This window comes from Asterias rubens, chromosome 17 (genome assembly GCF_902459465.1).
Source record: "Asterias rubens chromosome 17, eAstRub1.3, whole genome shotgun sequence".
In the NCBI taxonomy this organism is placed as follows: Eukaryota; Metazoa; Echinodermata; class Asteroidea; order Forcipulatida; family Asteriidae; genus Asterias; species Asterias rubens.
In genome coordinates, this window is record NC_047078.1 from 5,934,404 (window position 1) to 5,948,337 (window position 13,934).

The 13,934-nt window shown below is 38.6% G+C and overlaps 1 protein-coding gene across 1 annotated transcript in view; it reads right to left on the reverse strand.

Annotated features, from left to right (window-relative positions):
• LOC117301441 (nodal modulator 1-like) overlaps positions 1-13,934 on the reverse strand; it is a 33,763-nt gene that overhangs the window by 10,867 nt on the left and 8,962 nt on the right. Inside the window, exons 8-20 of the mRNA XM_033785432.1 lie at positions 13,525-13,614; positions 12,113-12,169; positions 11,606-11,805; positions 9,932-10,109; positions 8,692-8,833; positions 8,053-8,184; positions 6,629-6,765; positions 5,693-5,841; positions 5,416-5,514; positions 4,253-4,435; positions 3,368-3,450; positions 2,151-2,325; positions 522-648 (exon numbers count right to left, since the gene is read on the reverse strand). Of these exons, the coding sequence (XP_033641323.1) occupies positions 522-648; positions 2,151-2,325; positions 3,368-3,450; positions 4,253-4,435; positions 5,416-5,514; positions 5,693-5,841; positions 6,629-6,765; positions 8,053-8,184; positions 8,692-8,833; positions 9,932-10,109; positions 11,606-11,805; positions 12,113-12,169; positions 13,525-13,614 (1,752 nt within the window). The remainder of the gene's footprint in view (positions 1-521; positions 649-2,150; positions 2,326-3,367; positions 3,451-4,252; positions 4,436-5,415; positions 5,515-5,692; positions 5,842-6,628; positions 6,766-8,052; positions 8,185-8,691; positions 8,834-9,931; positions 10,110-11,605; positions 11,806-12,112; positions 12,170-13,524; positions 13,615-13,934) is intronic.

Genomic DNA, 13,934 nt, shown 5'->3' on the forward strand with positions numbered 1-13,934 from the left:
ATTGCAATCCGCCCCTGGAGTAGATTAAAATGTTTGTCATGTTTTAAAACAAGGATTACTTTGTTCAAGGGATTGACAAGCTGCCAAAATTTGCATCTTGCAATCAGCATTAAGGGAGATATCAAGAATTACATTCGAATAGGGACGTTTCCATAATCATGGAGATTGTAAAAAAATTCATCATTTCTTAAATCCTGTAATTTGTACGATATCCAAGATAGCTCTTGTTTCAATGATTCCATTATGTGAATCCCATAAACCAAAAATCTATATATACTACACACTGGTTTCACTGACACAAATATCCTGTAAAGTTTTGGTGATATTTGTGCCAGTAAACTCACAGGCAGTGACACCCTAAACTTTAGGCTTCATGAACCTTTGAACAGGTAAGAAAAATCATGTTGAAAACTGTTCACCCCAAAACCGGTGAGTACCGACCCAATTTTGTCAAAGGCAAACAAGACTTTGCTTTTAATGAGTGATTCACGTAACGTCCTATATCACCATCTTGACCTTACCTCAATAGTGACCTCTCCGAGTTTAGAGGCTTTGAAGTCTCCCGTAGTTCCTTCCATCTTAGTCAGAATGTAACCATCTAATGCAGCCTGTACCTCATACTCAGACATGTCCGATAGGGGACCAATTCTAAGAGAGTAGCAAGGAAAGGAACAATTAGTCTTCAGTTACGAAGAAAGAATACAGTGGAAATTTACCGCTAATGTGTACGAATGTCAAGAGAACGAACAAGTGTCTTTAGTTATGAATCAATAATTCAGTGAAAATCATTCAACATTTGGTAGAAATATCAAGAAAATTAACAGTTTGTCTTCAATTATGAAACCACCACTAATATCAAGAGAACAAACATTTAGTCTTCTGTTAAGAAGAAAGAATGCAGTGAAAATAATTCACTAATTGTTAACAAAATAAAAGAGAAAGGACAATATTGTTCTTTATAAAGAAAGGATTCAGTGAAAACCATTGACAAATTGGTAGGAATATCAAGAAAAATGAACAAGCATTGAAGAAAGAATGCAGAACAACTTATACACAAATTAGTAGAAATATAAAGCAAATTTTTCAGTAAAGGTACAAAGAAAACAGTGAAAATAAATCACTAATGGGTACAAATATCAAGAAAAACAACAAGTACTTTCCAGTTATGAAGAAAGAATGCAGTGAAAACATTGACAAAATTGATATAAATATCAAGGAAAGGAACAGTTATTCTTCGGTTATGAAGAAATAATGCAATAAAAATCATTGACAAATTGTTAAAAATATCAAGGAAAGAACAAATATTCTTCAGTTATGAAGAAAGAATGCAGTGAAAATCAATCATTAAAAAAAGAAATAATATCGTGAAAATCATTCACAAATTGGTAGAAATATCAAGAAATATAACAATTATTATTATTCAGTAAAGGTACAAAGAAAACTGTGGAAATTAATCAATAATAGGTAGAAAAACAACACATATTCTCCAGTTTTTAAGAAGTCATGCAGTGAAAACATTGAAAAATTGGGAGGAACATCAAGAAAAGGAACAAGTATTCTTCAGCTAATACAGTGAAAACGAATCACTATTGGGTAGAAATGGCAATAAAAAGTTCAAGATTATTTTCCAACAAATGTACAAAGACTTCAGTGAAATTAATCACAAATTGGCAGAAACATCAAGAAAAAGAACAATGATTATTTTTCAGTTTAGCCCGGTTCATGCATGTACTTGCTGCCAATGCGAATGCGATGCGAATATGACGTGAATTTGATGTCACAACTCTGTTTTTGTTGTGATATTTGCAAAAGAGTTGAGCCCAACTCAACCCCTGCGAATTATTCGCTGCGAATTTGTGACGTCAACATTCGTAGCGCATTCGCATTCGCATGAAGTATGAGCCAAGCTTTAATGTACAAATAATACAATTCAAATTAATCACATATGGGTAATGAATATTAGGATTGCACAATAGTCCTTCAGTGTGAAAATTTGTAGGAATGTAGTTATACATAAACCAAATTCAGTGAAAATTACTACTTAGTGTGTATTGGGATCATTAAACACCAAATTGCATTTTACAAATATAAAAACTGAAGTTGATAATTTTTGTTTTTACAAAATACCAAAAAAAGTACACTAGAATTACCTGTAGAGTCCATTGTCTGCAGTGACGACATTACTAACCGGTTTGACCTCTTGTGTCTCTAATGACCTCGATACGACCGATATCTTGACCCCTGCAAGACCCGGTTTGACATGACCTGAGAGGAAGACCCCGGCACGACCTTCAAACTGAACCACTTGGCCGAGACAGTCCTCTCCTGGGTAGACACAAGAACAAAAAATAATCACATTTTAAGAAGTTTGCTCCTGCAATGATGTGCGCTAAAACCACTGTCTACTAAAAATGCTTTCCCAGTACAGGGGGGAAAAAACAAGGAGTGTGGGTTTGACTCTCTGTTTTGACACTTGAGCAACACACTTATTACTTCGTCCTTCAGTTGGGACATAAAGCGATAGGTCCGTGTGGTGTGTAATAAACATTAAAGAACCCTGCTACTAATAGAAGGGGTTTTCCCTGGTGTGTCTGACAGTGGCTACTGAACGCGCCACAGCACCTTGTAATGTTAACCCTTATAAGGTGCTACATAATTTGGTCTCATTAAAGATGCTATGTCAGATTTTTGGCCGATTTGACCCCAAAATTTTGATTTAAAATTCAATAGGTATTTTGATGGGGGTCGAGAAAGTTACAAGCTTTCATTTGAGCCATTGCTCGAAAAAGTCTGCCAATTATTAGTAGCAGTGAAATAAAGTGCTCAAAATTGTCGGGATCCCGACAATATATCACGTGACCAATTCTAATGTGTTTTACAAGAAACGTTTTCAATTTTTGTCATGGTTCCTGACCATTAAAAGTAAAAGTTAAACTTTTTTTCGTTAGAGCGGGTGATACTCTTTGAAATACCATTCACTCAAAAAAATATATTTTTTAATGTTTGGGGCCAAAAATCTGACATAGCATCTTTAATAAACAAATTTAAACACCTGACAAAGTTTTCAAAAATTCAGAATAATCTCTTCAGAAAATCGTATTCAAGAAAACTGTGTCTGAAAACCTGAGAAATCGTAACAGCTAATTTTGATAACCAAAATTAGGGACAACTATTTTCTCAATCAACCAGACAACAGAGCCCAAATGTTCACATGTTCACTGTTTCATAAATAGGGTTGATCACACAAAACACTTTATCAGCTCTAACAATTCTATAAATTACCTTCAAATAGATGAAGTGGTTTTGTCTAGCTAAAAAAAAAACCCACTAACACGACTTAATTTTTTAATTCAAAAATCTGACTTACTGCTTTGTATGACGACTTGTGCCTTGCCAGGATAGAACAAAATAACTTGTGAAGATGGTGTCACATCAATTTTCTCTCCATTCCTAGGTTAGACGAGGGGAAAAAAAAGAATTTGATTTCGGCGTCAACTACCCTGGTTAACAACGTGTCCGAATTGGTGACTATAAACAATATATGGCAAAGGCTATGTTCGACTAGATTGCTAAGTCACTGTGCGTTGGAGTATAGGATGTCCTTTGCAACACACTAAGCAACAGCCAAAGCTGTAGCCATAGCTAAGTGTTTCTACACCATGCTCCTAAACATCCCTAGAACTAAACACACTTGGGGAGACCGTTCTTTTGCACATGCTTGACCATTTCTTTGGAATACTCTTCCACTTAACGTCAGACAAGAAGACACTCTCTCCAGCTTCAAGACCAACTTGAAAACACGACATTCAGTCTTAGCTTGAAGTACCGTCATGAGCAGAGTTCTTTTTCCTTGTGGTGTGTTGTGGCTGAGAGATCTGTGTCTAGTTAACCGGACCAAAACTCTGGTGTTGTTAGCAGCAGAGTCAGGGTTCGATATTCCCAGTCATGACACTCGAGCCATTGAGCAAGGCACTTAACCACAACTTCTTTGTAAAAAGTTGGGTAGTCCATTCTGCTCTACCAACCAGGCTTTCATGCCTTCATGACTGTGAAACCCTGTTTCAGTCCCAGGAGTAGGTGGCAACGTTCCCCTGGTTGCAGTTGACTTGGGCCAACAGCCCGAGTCAGTTAAGTGTAGCCTTCACCTTGAAGTGGCTACTGGCCTTTTATGCGATGTCTCATAAAAAAAATGCGACAGGAGTGTGTTTTACAAATGTCCATTATTATTATTACTATTATTACAAATATCTACCTTGCCCAGTATGTAAACTCGTAAATACTAGGTCCATCGTCCTTAACCTCCTTAGTCTCGTCTCCAGGCTCTGTTTCATTCCCAGTCTTGGCTGGTTTGGTCTTCTTCTTAGCCTCTCTCTCAAGCTCTTGTTTTGATTTGAGAGGTCCGAGACGAACTAACGGCTCCGTCTCAATGGAAGATCTTCGCAATGAGAAAAAGCAATCACAGATATATCACTTTAGAACTTAATCAAAACCACCTCTCAGGGCTTTCATTAAAATAATTCTGGTTATGAAGCTAAAGACTCTCAGAACAGCCATCTTAATCACCATACTAGACAAAGAACCAAAACAGAGGAAGGAAGAAAGTTTCAGTTTTAGATGTGTGAGGGAAAACCCCAGAGAATTATTCCAGGGAAACCCATGCAGTCAGGTAGGGACTGAGAAACCCAATCCACATAGTGCCCCTGGTGGGATTTGAACCAGGGTCCAAGAGGTGGCAAGCAAGTAAAGATACCTCCGATCCAATCCGACTGCCCTTGAAATAGGTTAGGGCACAAAAGCAATTTGCTTAACCTTACACCTAAATGTTGTCTTTAAATTATTTTTTTTTTTTTTTTATTTTTTTTTTTTTAAGTATTGTGTACCTAATCATACCTCATACTATATTGCTTGTTTTAATTTTGACATAAATGTACGCTATTGTATTATTGTTTTGTATGACAGCATTGAAATAAATGTACTGAATGCAGATACGTTAATCGAAAAAAAGAAATTGGGATAAAATTCCACAAGACCGATTTTGTTGTACCAGAATTTATTTAACAAAACCATATAAAAATATGAAAATACTTTCTACACTGTCTAACATCAAAATATAAAAACCCAGTCTGGTGCACATATCATAAAGAGAATGGGTTCGCCAGGTGTTCCTGGTTTGATTGGCTGCATATTGCACCCCAGCACCTTGCGAACCATTATATGGTGCTATAATGGAATAGGTCTCATATTTTAAAAGGTAGCTCTACACATACACTGTAGGAAATAATACTGAGGGCCTTGATGCACCCCTAGGGTTTGAAAAAGCGATATATTAAAGAACCTAGTTTATTATTCATTAAATAAAAACAAATTTGGCCTGTGAAAATAATTTACCACGAGAAAAAAGAATTTAATACTTACTTGATTGTGACAAAGATATCTGAAGATGGTTGCTTAGCAACAATAGAGCCAGTAATCAGATGTTTGACTGCAGTCAGTGTTAGCATGGTTGGAGAAGCGCTGTAAGCAAATGCAAAAAGATCAAAGAGATTTCTAGACATTAAAGACAATAGAGAGCAAAATAATAAGTACAAATGATACAGCACTATTGTTCGTCACTCAGTAAGTCTGAAGGCCCTTCAATATTCAGTCTCTACACGAGGAAAAGGAAGAAAGAAAAAGTGTAACTTTAACTTACGTATCGAAGCTGTACATCTCCTGTTCAAATTGGTGGCAAGAAACCGGTGACAGCTTGTAGGAACCGGATTTATCCAGACAGAACTGGTTCAGGCCTTTGGTTAAATCCAGCTGCTTGGGTTGTTTGGGTGACTTGCTGTGATGGTAAAACTACAAAAAACATGGATAAATACATTTCAATGGATTAAAATGATTTCAAGGGAATTGCAATTGATATCAAATTTCAGACTGACAGGCTGTACAAAATATATGGAGGAAACAAAATAATTCAAAAGGTAAATTGGGGTTCTTTTACCAGTCTTTGTAGATGAGCTAAATGTCCAATCCAAATGACAAAGCAACAATGATGAAGTATTTTGCTCACTGACACAAGTGCACTGACCTGGACTCGAACCCCCCCCCCCCTCTGCTGATCAGGAACACTAGGGCCCAATAGACCCTTCCCATGAAATATGTAAATTGCACAAAGCGCGTGCGCACTAACGTTTTGGTTGGCAAATGAGGGAAAATCGCGCTGTTTTGTACACGGCTAATGGGTGCGTGACGCACACGCGATTGCGCGTCTGCTTAGTGCACAACTCTATGGTGTTTGCCAACCAACAGGGTCTGTACGCATGCGTGAATGTAATTAGCATATTTCATGGGAAGGGTCCATTTAATAAAGCCTGTTAGCACAGAAGCTTGCACTTTAAGCACAGACAATTATTGCTCAATAGAAACAGGCTAACAGCCAAAATTTATGTTGTGTCCACTGTTGTGACTGGTGTGCCCACTAAAATTTTGCTTAGCAAAGAAATTTGTCAAACAGTATTTTTCTGCTAAACAGTTTTATAAAACTGGGCACAGAGCTTGAATCAGGTGCTCTTAACCACTCGACCAGAACATGGCATAAAAAGAAAGAATATTTTTTCAGAAAGAGTATAAACTATTCACTTACGATTGCAATGGGGTGAGAAACGTGACACTGCAGCATGTAACCTGTTTGTAGGAATTCCAATGCTGTCACGTCACCATCAGTCACTTCAACATCCAAAGACGTCTTCACCCAGCACCACTGATTCTGGATAACGCTCACTAGTTTTGAAATTAAACAAATTTTTGTTAATGGACTTTTTTGAAATGCAAGTTCGCACCAAATAAACCTAAAGCCATTCGAGAAGGACATGATTAAACATGAAAAAAAGATAATTGGGTTTCCTATTAAAACAGTCTAGATTGTAGGATGGAGGGAAACATGCACCAGGCAACGAGTTCCAAAGTGTTGCAGTACATGTGTCATTGTTTTTGTTTTGTTTTCTTTGTTCTGTTTTTTTTTTGCTTTTTTTTTGTCCTTGTAGTCCAAGTCCTCGTCTGTCTCAGGGAAATATACAAAAGCATTATACTAAACTTTTCCCTGCATGCTGACTATTACGTTAATTTTTGTAGTTATTATCTTCAAATTCTATACATTGCATCCGTCCGTCATTATTCAGTTCATCGATATTTGTTTTCTAGTGTATGCTTAAATTGTTATTGTCGACATGAAAACAAATGTTCATTGAATTGAATTGAATAAAGCTGTTGGAATGGCTCCTTGTTCTACATCTCACTAAAGCATGAGTGTATGGGTGAGAAGAAGCAGAAAGTCTGATTTCACGCTCAAACACCCTAACAGGAGGAACTAGGTCAGACACATTGGTGGCACATTTACCATGGAATAATCTGTAGACTTGTTTTCAAGTAACTATGGGACCAGTTGCTGATATTTGAACCATCAAGGCCAACAATTCAGACTCAACTTCTGGACAGCTCAGGCCCCGACTTCCAAAGCCATGAAGCCTCAGTCAATAACAATAATAAAAATACTTAAGACTTGTAATGCGGATATATCCACATTGATCAGATCTTTGGAATTGCGCTATATAAGAGCTGGTTTTATTTATTTTATTTATTATCCACCCTGCTGGGTGTTCAAGGCGCAGTAAAAACCAAAAACTAAACAAAAACAAAAACAAAGAAAAACAGACACAACAAAATTAGTCCTTGAAAACCTGTGACATAAGATAAGTTTTGAGAAGAGATTTGAATTTTGCGGTACAAAGACAAGATCGAAGATTAAGTGGTAGAGAGTTCCAGATGCGTAGCCAGCTGAAGAAAAAGACCTGTCACCCCATGAGTTTTGAGACTTGGGTTCAATGAGGAGAAGCATGGAACTTGATCGAAGATTCCTTGATGGAGTGTAAACTTGAAGCAGTTCAGAAATAACCAAACATCCATCAGCCAAAGCCTACAGTCCCATCCCAGAGGTCCCTACCAAATAACCTACTTCCAACAGCCTTAAGACAATGGACTCAATAACCCAAGCAAGGAAGTGAAACAAACCTTTATATTTTCCTGGCAGGACATCTTTGAGTACAAATGAAGCTTGTTTAGTCTGTTGGGATACATGAGCTGGTGGTCTCTCCTCTACACCACTGTCAGTATGTAACGTTATCTGTAGAGTCCCACATACGTCTGCAAATCAATCAATAACGAACAGGTGTTTGTTACTACCATGTACCTCTAGACTTTTATTGGTGTGTCTTGGCCGGGCGGACAAGAACACCGGATTCAAACTCTGGTGTTTCTGTCTAGAGTGTGGGTTCGAATCCCCAGCTGTGACATTTGTGTCCTTAAGCAAGACACTTAACCATTGCTACGTCCTTCGGATGGGACGTAAAGCCGTTGGTCCCATGTGTTATGTAGCACATGTAAAAGAACCAAGTACACTTATCAAAATTAGAAGGGGTTTGCCCAGTGTTCCTGGCTGTGGCTGCTGTATGCGCCGTAGCACCTTGTTAACCCTTTTTGGTTGGTAATCCTTCAAGGAAAGAATTTCATGCTAAGCAAATTTTTGTGCTCAGCAGCTCGTTGAAATTGGGCACTTGGGTTTGGTAAACTAGCCCACATCAAGCCACAATGTAACAACGAAGATACAAGGTTAAAACAAATTCAAGTTTGTGCACCGACTTGACGACTTACCTATACATTTGATGACACCTCTAATGTCTGCTTTGAACTGAGAGAAATTGATGTCAAAGGTCGGCGCATTCTTGACAAGCGCCTTCTGTTGGGCAGGAATGACTTTCAGACCAGCTGCGGCTTCCTCCTGGCTGACTGTTGGCTGAGAGAGAAAAACAGAAATGATTGATACAAATTAATGGCAACAAAATTAGCGACTTGAGAGTAATATTTTAAGAAAGTCTGGTTTGGACTTTCAAAATAGGTAACTCTTAAAGGCAGTGGACACTATTGGTGATTACTCAAAATAATTATTAGCATAAAACCTTTCTTGATTACGAGTAATGGGGAGAGGTAGATGGTATAAAACATTGTGAGAAACGGCTCCATCTGAAGTGCCATAGTTTTCGATTGAGCTCAAATTTTCACAGGTTAGTTATTTTATGCATATGTTGAGATACACCAACTGTGAAGGCTAGTCTTTGACAATTAACAATAGTGTCCACTGCCTTTAATTGCCCACTAACCTTCCCTTAAACTCTTTCATGCGCTGACCAGTTGATAGCGACTGGTGTAAATCCCTTCAGAAAAATAAAGACCACATGACCACACAGTTTACAGAAAAGGAAAAAGGGAACATTTGAGGGTTCTATTGGAATATCAAAGTCTTATATAGCGCACTTATCTACCAAACAAGGTACTCAAGGTGCTGAGTACTAACAAACTTTCAGAAAGATAGATTATTGCGGTGACGAATTCTGAGACCCAATTATTTAGCACCTTTTAAGAGTTTACAAGGTGCCACGTCGCATACAGCAGCCACAGCCAGGAACACTGGGGCGAACCCCTTCTCTTTTCGATAAGTGCACTGGGTTCTTTTACATGCATTACACAACACATGGGACCAACGGCTTTACGTCCCATCCGAAGGACAAAGCAATGGTTAAGTGTCTTACTTAAGGACACAAGTGTCACGGCTGGGAATTCGAACCCACACTCTGCTGATAAGAAACACCAGAGTTTGAATTCGGTGCTCTTAACCGCTCGGCCACGACACTTCCATAAATTGTGAGGGGGAAGGGGGGGGGGGGGTCACCATTTGCAAAAAAACAAGTATAACAATTATTGAGTCCATATGATAAATTTATCACTCAATAAATGTTTCATGAAAGGATTACAATGTACTGATGAAAGATTGGTAGAGCTGACAAATTAATCAAATTAAAAGTTTCTAGAAAAAAATGACAAACCACCAATTTACCTGCACAACATAACTGCCTGGTTTCACCTTGAAGCAGAAAGCGCCATCTTTATCCGTTGCCATGGAAACAGTATCTTTTGCTGATCCTCCTTCTGGGATGAGACTAACCCTTCTTGGACCACTAGAGGGCAGTGTTGTTGGTAGCTTATCGATAATGATGCGCCCGCAAAGGCTGAAACTGTGAACCAATCCAAAAAATGAGAAAATAGAATAAGCTGTTGCAAACTGCTTACCAATCAAAAGGACCCATAATGGGAGACTTTTGGGACGCTTGGTGGCAGCAGACTTACCAGAAAAAATCCATTGTTCTAAGAAATGTGCGCATGCTCAGAACTACGTAAACAATGGAAATTTACCTGGAAGTCTGCTGCCAACTAGCATTCCAAAGTCTCCCATAGTAAACGCAAACAAATAGTTAATGGGTGTTCCCTCACCCCAGTTTTTCCACTTTGGTCATCACTCTTAATAATGAAGTTTGGCTATTTGATCCATTGCCTATCCATTTGTTACTCTTCAGGATGGTAAGACGACTAACGTCCCGGTTCGATCGTAGGCCTTCCCTTGATGGTATATGGGTGGCAGAGCAATCTTTCAGATAGACTGGCGACAGATCATTCAGAGCTTTGTAGATGTAGGAAAGTGTTTTAAACTTGACTCATTTGTCAATCGGCAGCCGGGGTACCGTGTGTCTCAAAAAAAATTATACACTTTTAAAATGGCTGCCGAATCAAAAATATACGATTCTGGGGTAAAAGGTTTACATGTAGATGTATGAATAGCTTATGGATTCAACTGTCATTTGACACCAAAAAGTCTGCGAATAATTCATGCTTGGGTGAGCACTGCTCACTGAGAAATAAGTAGCAGAAATCTTGGAGTGAATTTTGTAAGCTCCAGGTTATGGATTCAACTGTCATATGCAACCAAAAAGTCTGCGAATAATTCATGCTTGGGTGAGCACTGCTCACTGAGGAATAAGTAGCGGAAATCTTGGAGTGAATTTTGTAAGCTCCAGGTTATGGATTCAACTGTAATATGCAACCAAAAAGTCTGCGAATAATTCATGCTTGGGTGAGCACTGCTCACTGAGGATTAAGTAGCAGAAATCTTGGAGTGAATTTTGGAAGCTCCAGGTTATGGATTCAACTGTCATATGCAACCAAAAAGTCTGCGAATAATTCATGCTTGGGTGAGCACTGCTCACTGAGGATTAAGTAGCAGAAATCTTGGAGTGAATTTTGTAAGCTCCAGGTTATGGATTCAACTGTCATATGACACCAAAAAGTCTGCGAATAATTCATGCTTGGGTGAGCACTGCTCACTGAGGATTAAGTAGCGGAAATCTTGGAGTGAATTTTGTAAGCTCCAAAGGACTTACCTCTCACAAAGCGGAAGGCTAGTTACTGCACAACCTAATTTTCATACCCTTTTACAAAGGTGAACAGTGCTCACCCAATCATGAATTATTGTCAGACTTTTAAGTGCCATGTGAAAGTTCGATCCATAAGCAATCCATACATTCAAAACGTTTTCCACCAGAATCATTATATTTTTTATTCGGCAGCCATTTCAGAAGTGTACAGGTTTTTTTTTTAGACACCCTGTAGAGAGAGTCTAACAGAAGAGTAAAAGAAGTGACCTTCGAAACTGACCTTTACGCGATAATTTACTTACCTTGAGGCTATTATGTCTGGAAGACGAGGCGTGTTGGGATTAATCTTCATCGTCTGCCCCTCAAAGAAAATGTGCTCCTTGCTCGCTGATAAAACGTACGTCCCTGATTTGATCTTCTCCAATTCATATGTACCGTCGGATTTAGTGATGACCTCTGACCTGTCTTGGAGTTTGACCTTTGCCCCGGCAACAGGATTACCCTTTTGAGTCAAAATCAAAGGAAAATTGCAGCAAATTGTAAGAAAAGAAAACTGATTAGAGCCTTCAACGCAAAAGCACTCAAAATAAAAAACCAGAAAATTCTCAGCCGATCTTGCAGCACTTTTTATTCATTGCGTAAGATGTGAAAGCAAAGTGAAGATTGTTGTGTCGTCATATATAAATTGGATCTCATAATTCAAAAACTTTCAAAACCTGTCTAGAAACAAATAACGATAAGTGGTTTGAGATGCCCATAGATAAAGCGCTGTATGAAAAATAGTTGTTGTCATAGGATTGAAAACTCACCCCTTCAGCATCTAAGACTTGTCCAGATACTGAGAATCCTTCCACTCGGAATGTTGTCTGTTCAAGAAAGTACAAGAAGAAAAATGTGACTTAAAGTGAAACTAAACAAGTGCTTGTTTGTTAAATCTTTTCAAGCTAATTTTTAAAAACACAATACAATCTTGTTCGTCTTCATTACCCTACCTGGGTAAAGTTTCAAAGAGCCGCTAAAGAACGCAAAGTCGCTAAGCGTAATAAAACTTTGCTTACCAGAATAAGAAAAACCAGCCAAAATAATAATATACGATTTCTGACTGCCTGCTCATTTATACTAAGCATAAAAATGTTAAACAGTATTTACTGCTTAAGTAGCTCAACCATCTACAAATTGAAACCTCCAACCTAGGCTGGTGTCTTTATCCGTATCCACACTTACAGACCCAATAATTTCATTGGAGACAATGATTTCATTTCACGCAGCAATAATAGTCAAGTGTCTTGCTAAAGGACACAAGTGTCACAATCAGGACTCGAACCCACACTCTGCTGATCAGAAACATCAGAGTTTGGTGCTCTTAAGAGTCTCTGCCTGTAAGAATGTAGCAAATTAGGGGAGGGGGGAGGGGGGGGTTGTGATTCTTGGGTTCCCAGATCTTCTTCCAAAAAATTAGAGTAATACATCATCATACCAAACGAATAAATCCAAAATATTGGTTTGCTGACACTTTTGGTTTGGGAGTTATCAGTTATCAAAGTTTTGGCCAAAAAGCCCTCATGAAACGAATAGTACATTCCCTGTAAACACAATGTTTTAGAAGAAGATCTGAAAACCGATGAATCACCACTTGGGTACATTCTTACAGGCAGAGACTCTTAAAGGAACACGTTGCCTTGGATCGGACGAGTTGGTCTATACAAAGCGTGTGTAACCGTTTTTTATAAAATGCGTATGGTTGGAAAGATGTTTTAAAAGTAGAATACAATGATCCACACAAGTTTGCCTCGAAATTGCGTGGTTTTCCTTTTACTGTGTGAACTAACACGGTCGGCCATTTATGGGAGTCAAAAATTTGACTCCCATAAATGGCCGACAGTGTTAGACGACGAGGTAAAAGGAAAACCGTGCAATTTCGAGGCATGTTTGTGTAGATCATTGTATTCTACTTTTAGAACAACTTTTTACCCATATGCATTTTATAACAAACAGTTACAAACGCTTTTCAAAGACCAACTTGACCGATCCAAGGCAACGTGTTCCTTTAACCACTCGGCCACAACATGCCACAGTGCACTAGACCAGTACCAGACTCAAACCCACTCTGTTGACAACATGTATTCAATTATCACACTCCTCGGGGCTCAAATTTTGAGACTGGACCCGCAGCCACCCGAGGCCTGTAGTTTTAATCTTTGGCCCTGCCCCTAAATCTTACCTGAAGAGTCAAGCTGTCATGATTGACTAGAAAGTCCATGGATGATGGGATAACATCAAAGGTGATGTGCTCACCCTGGTAGAATGGAACCTGTGTAAAAAAAAATATATAAAAATATCACTTTACGATGTTTCCCCCAATAGGAGACTTTCCAACGCTAGGCGCCAGCAGACATACCGGGTAAATTTCCATTGTTTACGTAGTTCTGAACATGCGCATAATTCTGAGAACAATGGATTTACCCGGTAAGTCTGCTGCCCTCTATCGTCCCAGAAAGTCTCCCATTTGCTTCAATAGATTTGTTGCTTCCATCTGCTTGTGGTCAAGCAGTAAGGCCATTAAAGGGTCTATGTACTTTTTGTAGGACAAAAAACACAATGTCCACAGATTTACACTAAACTTCAAAGTTT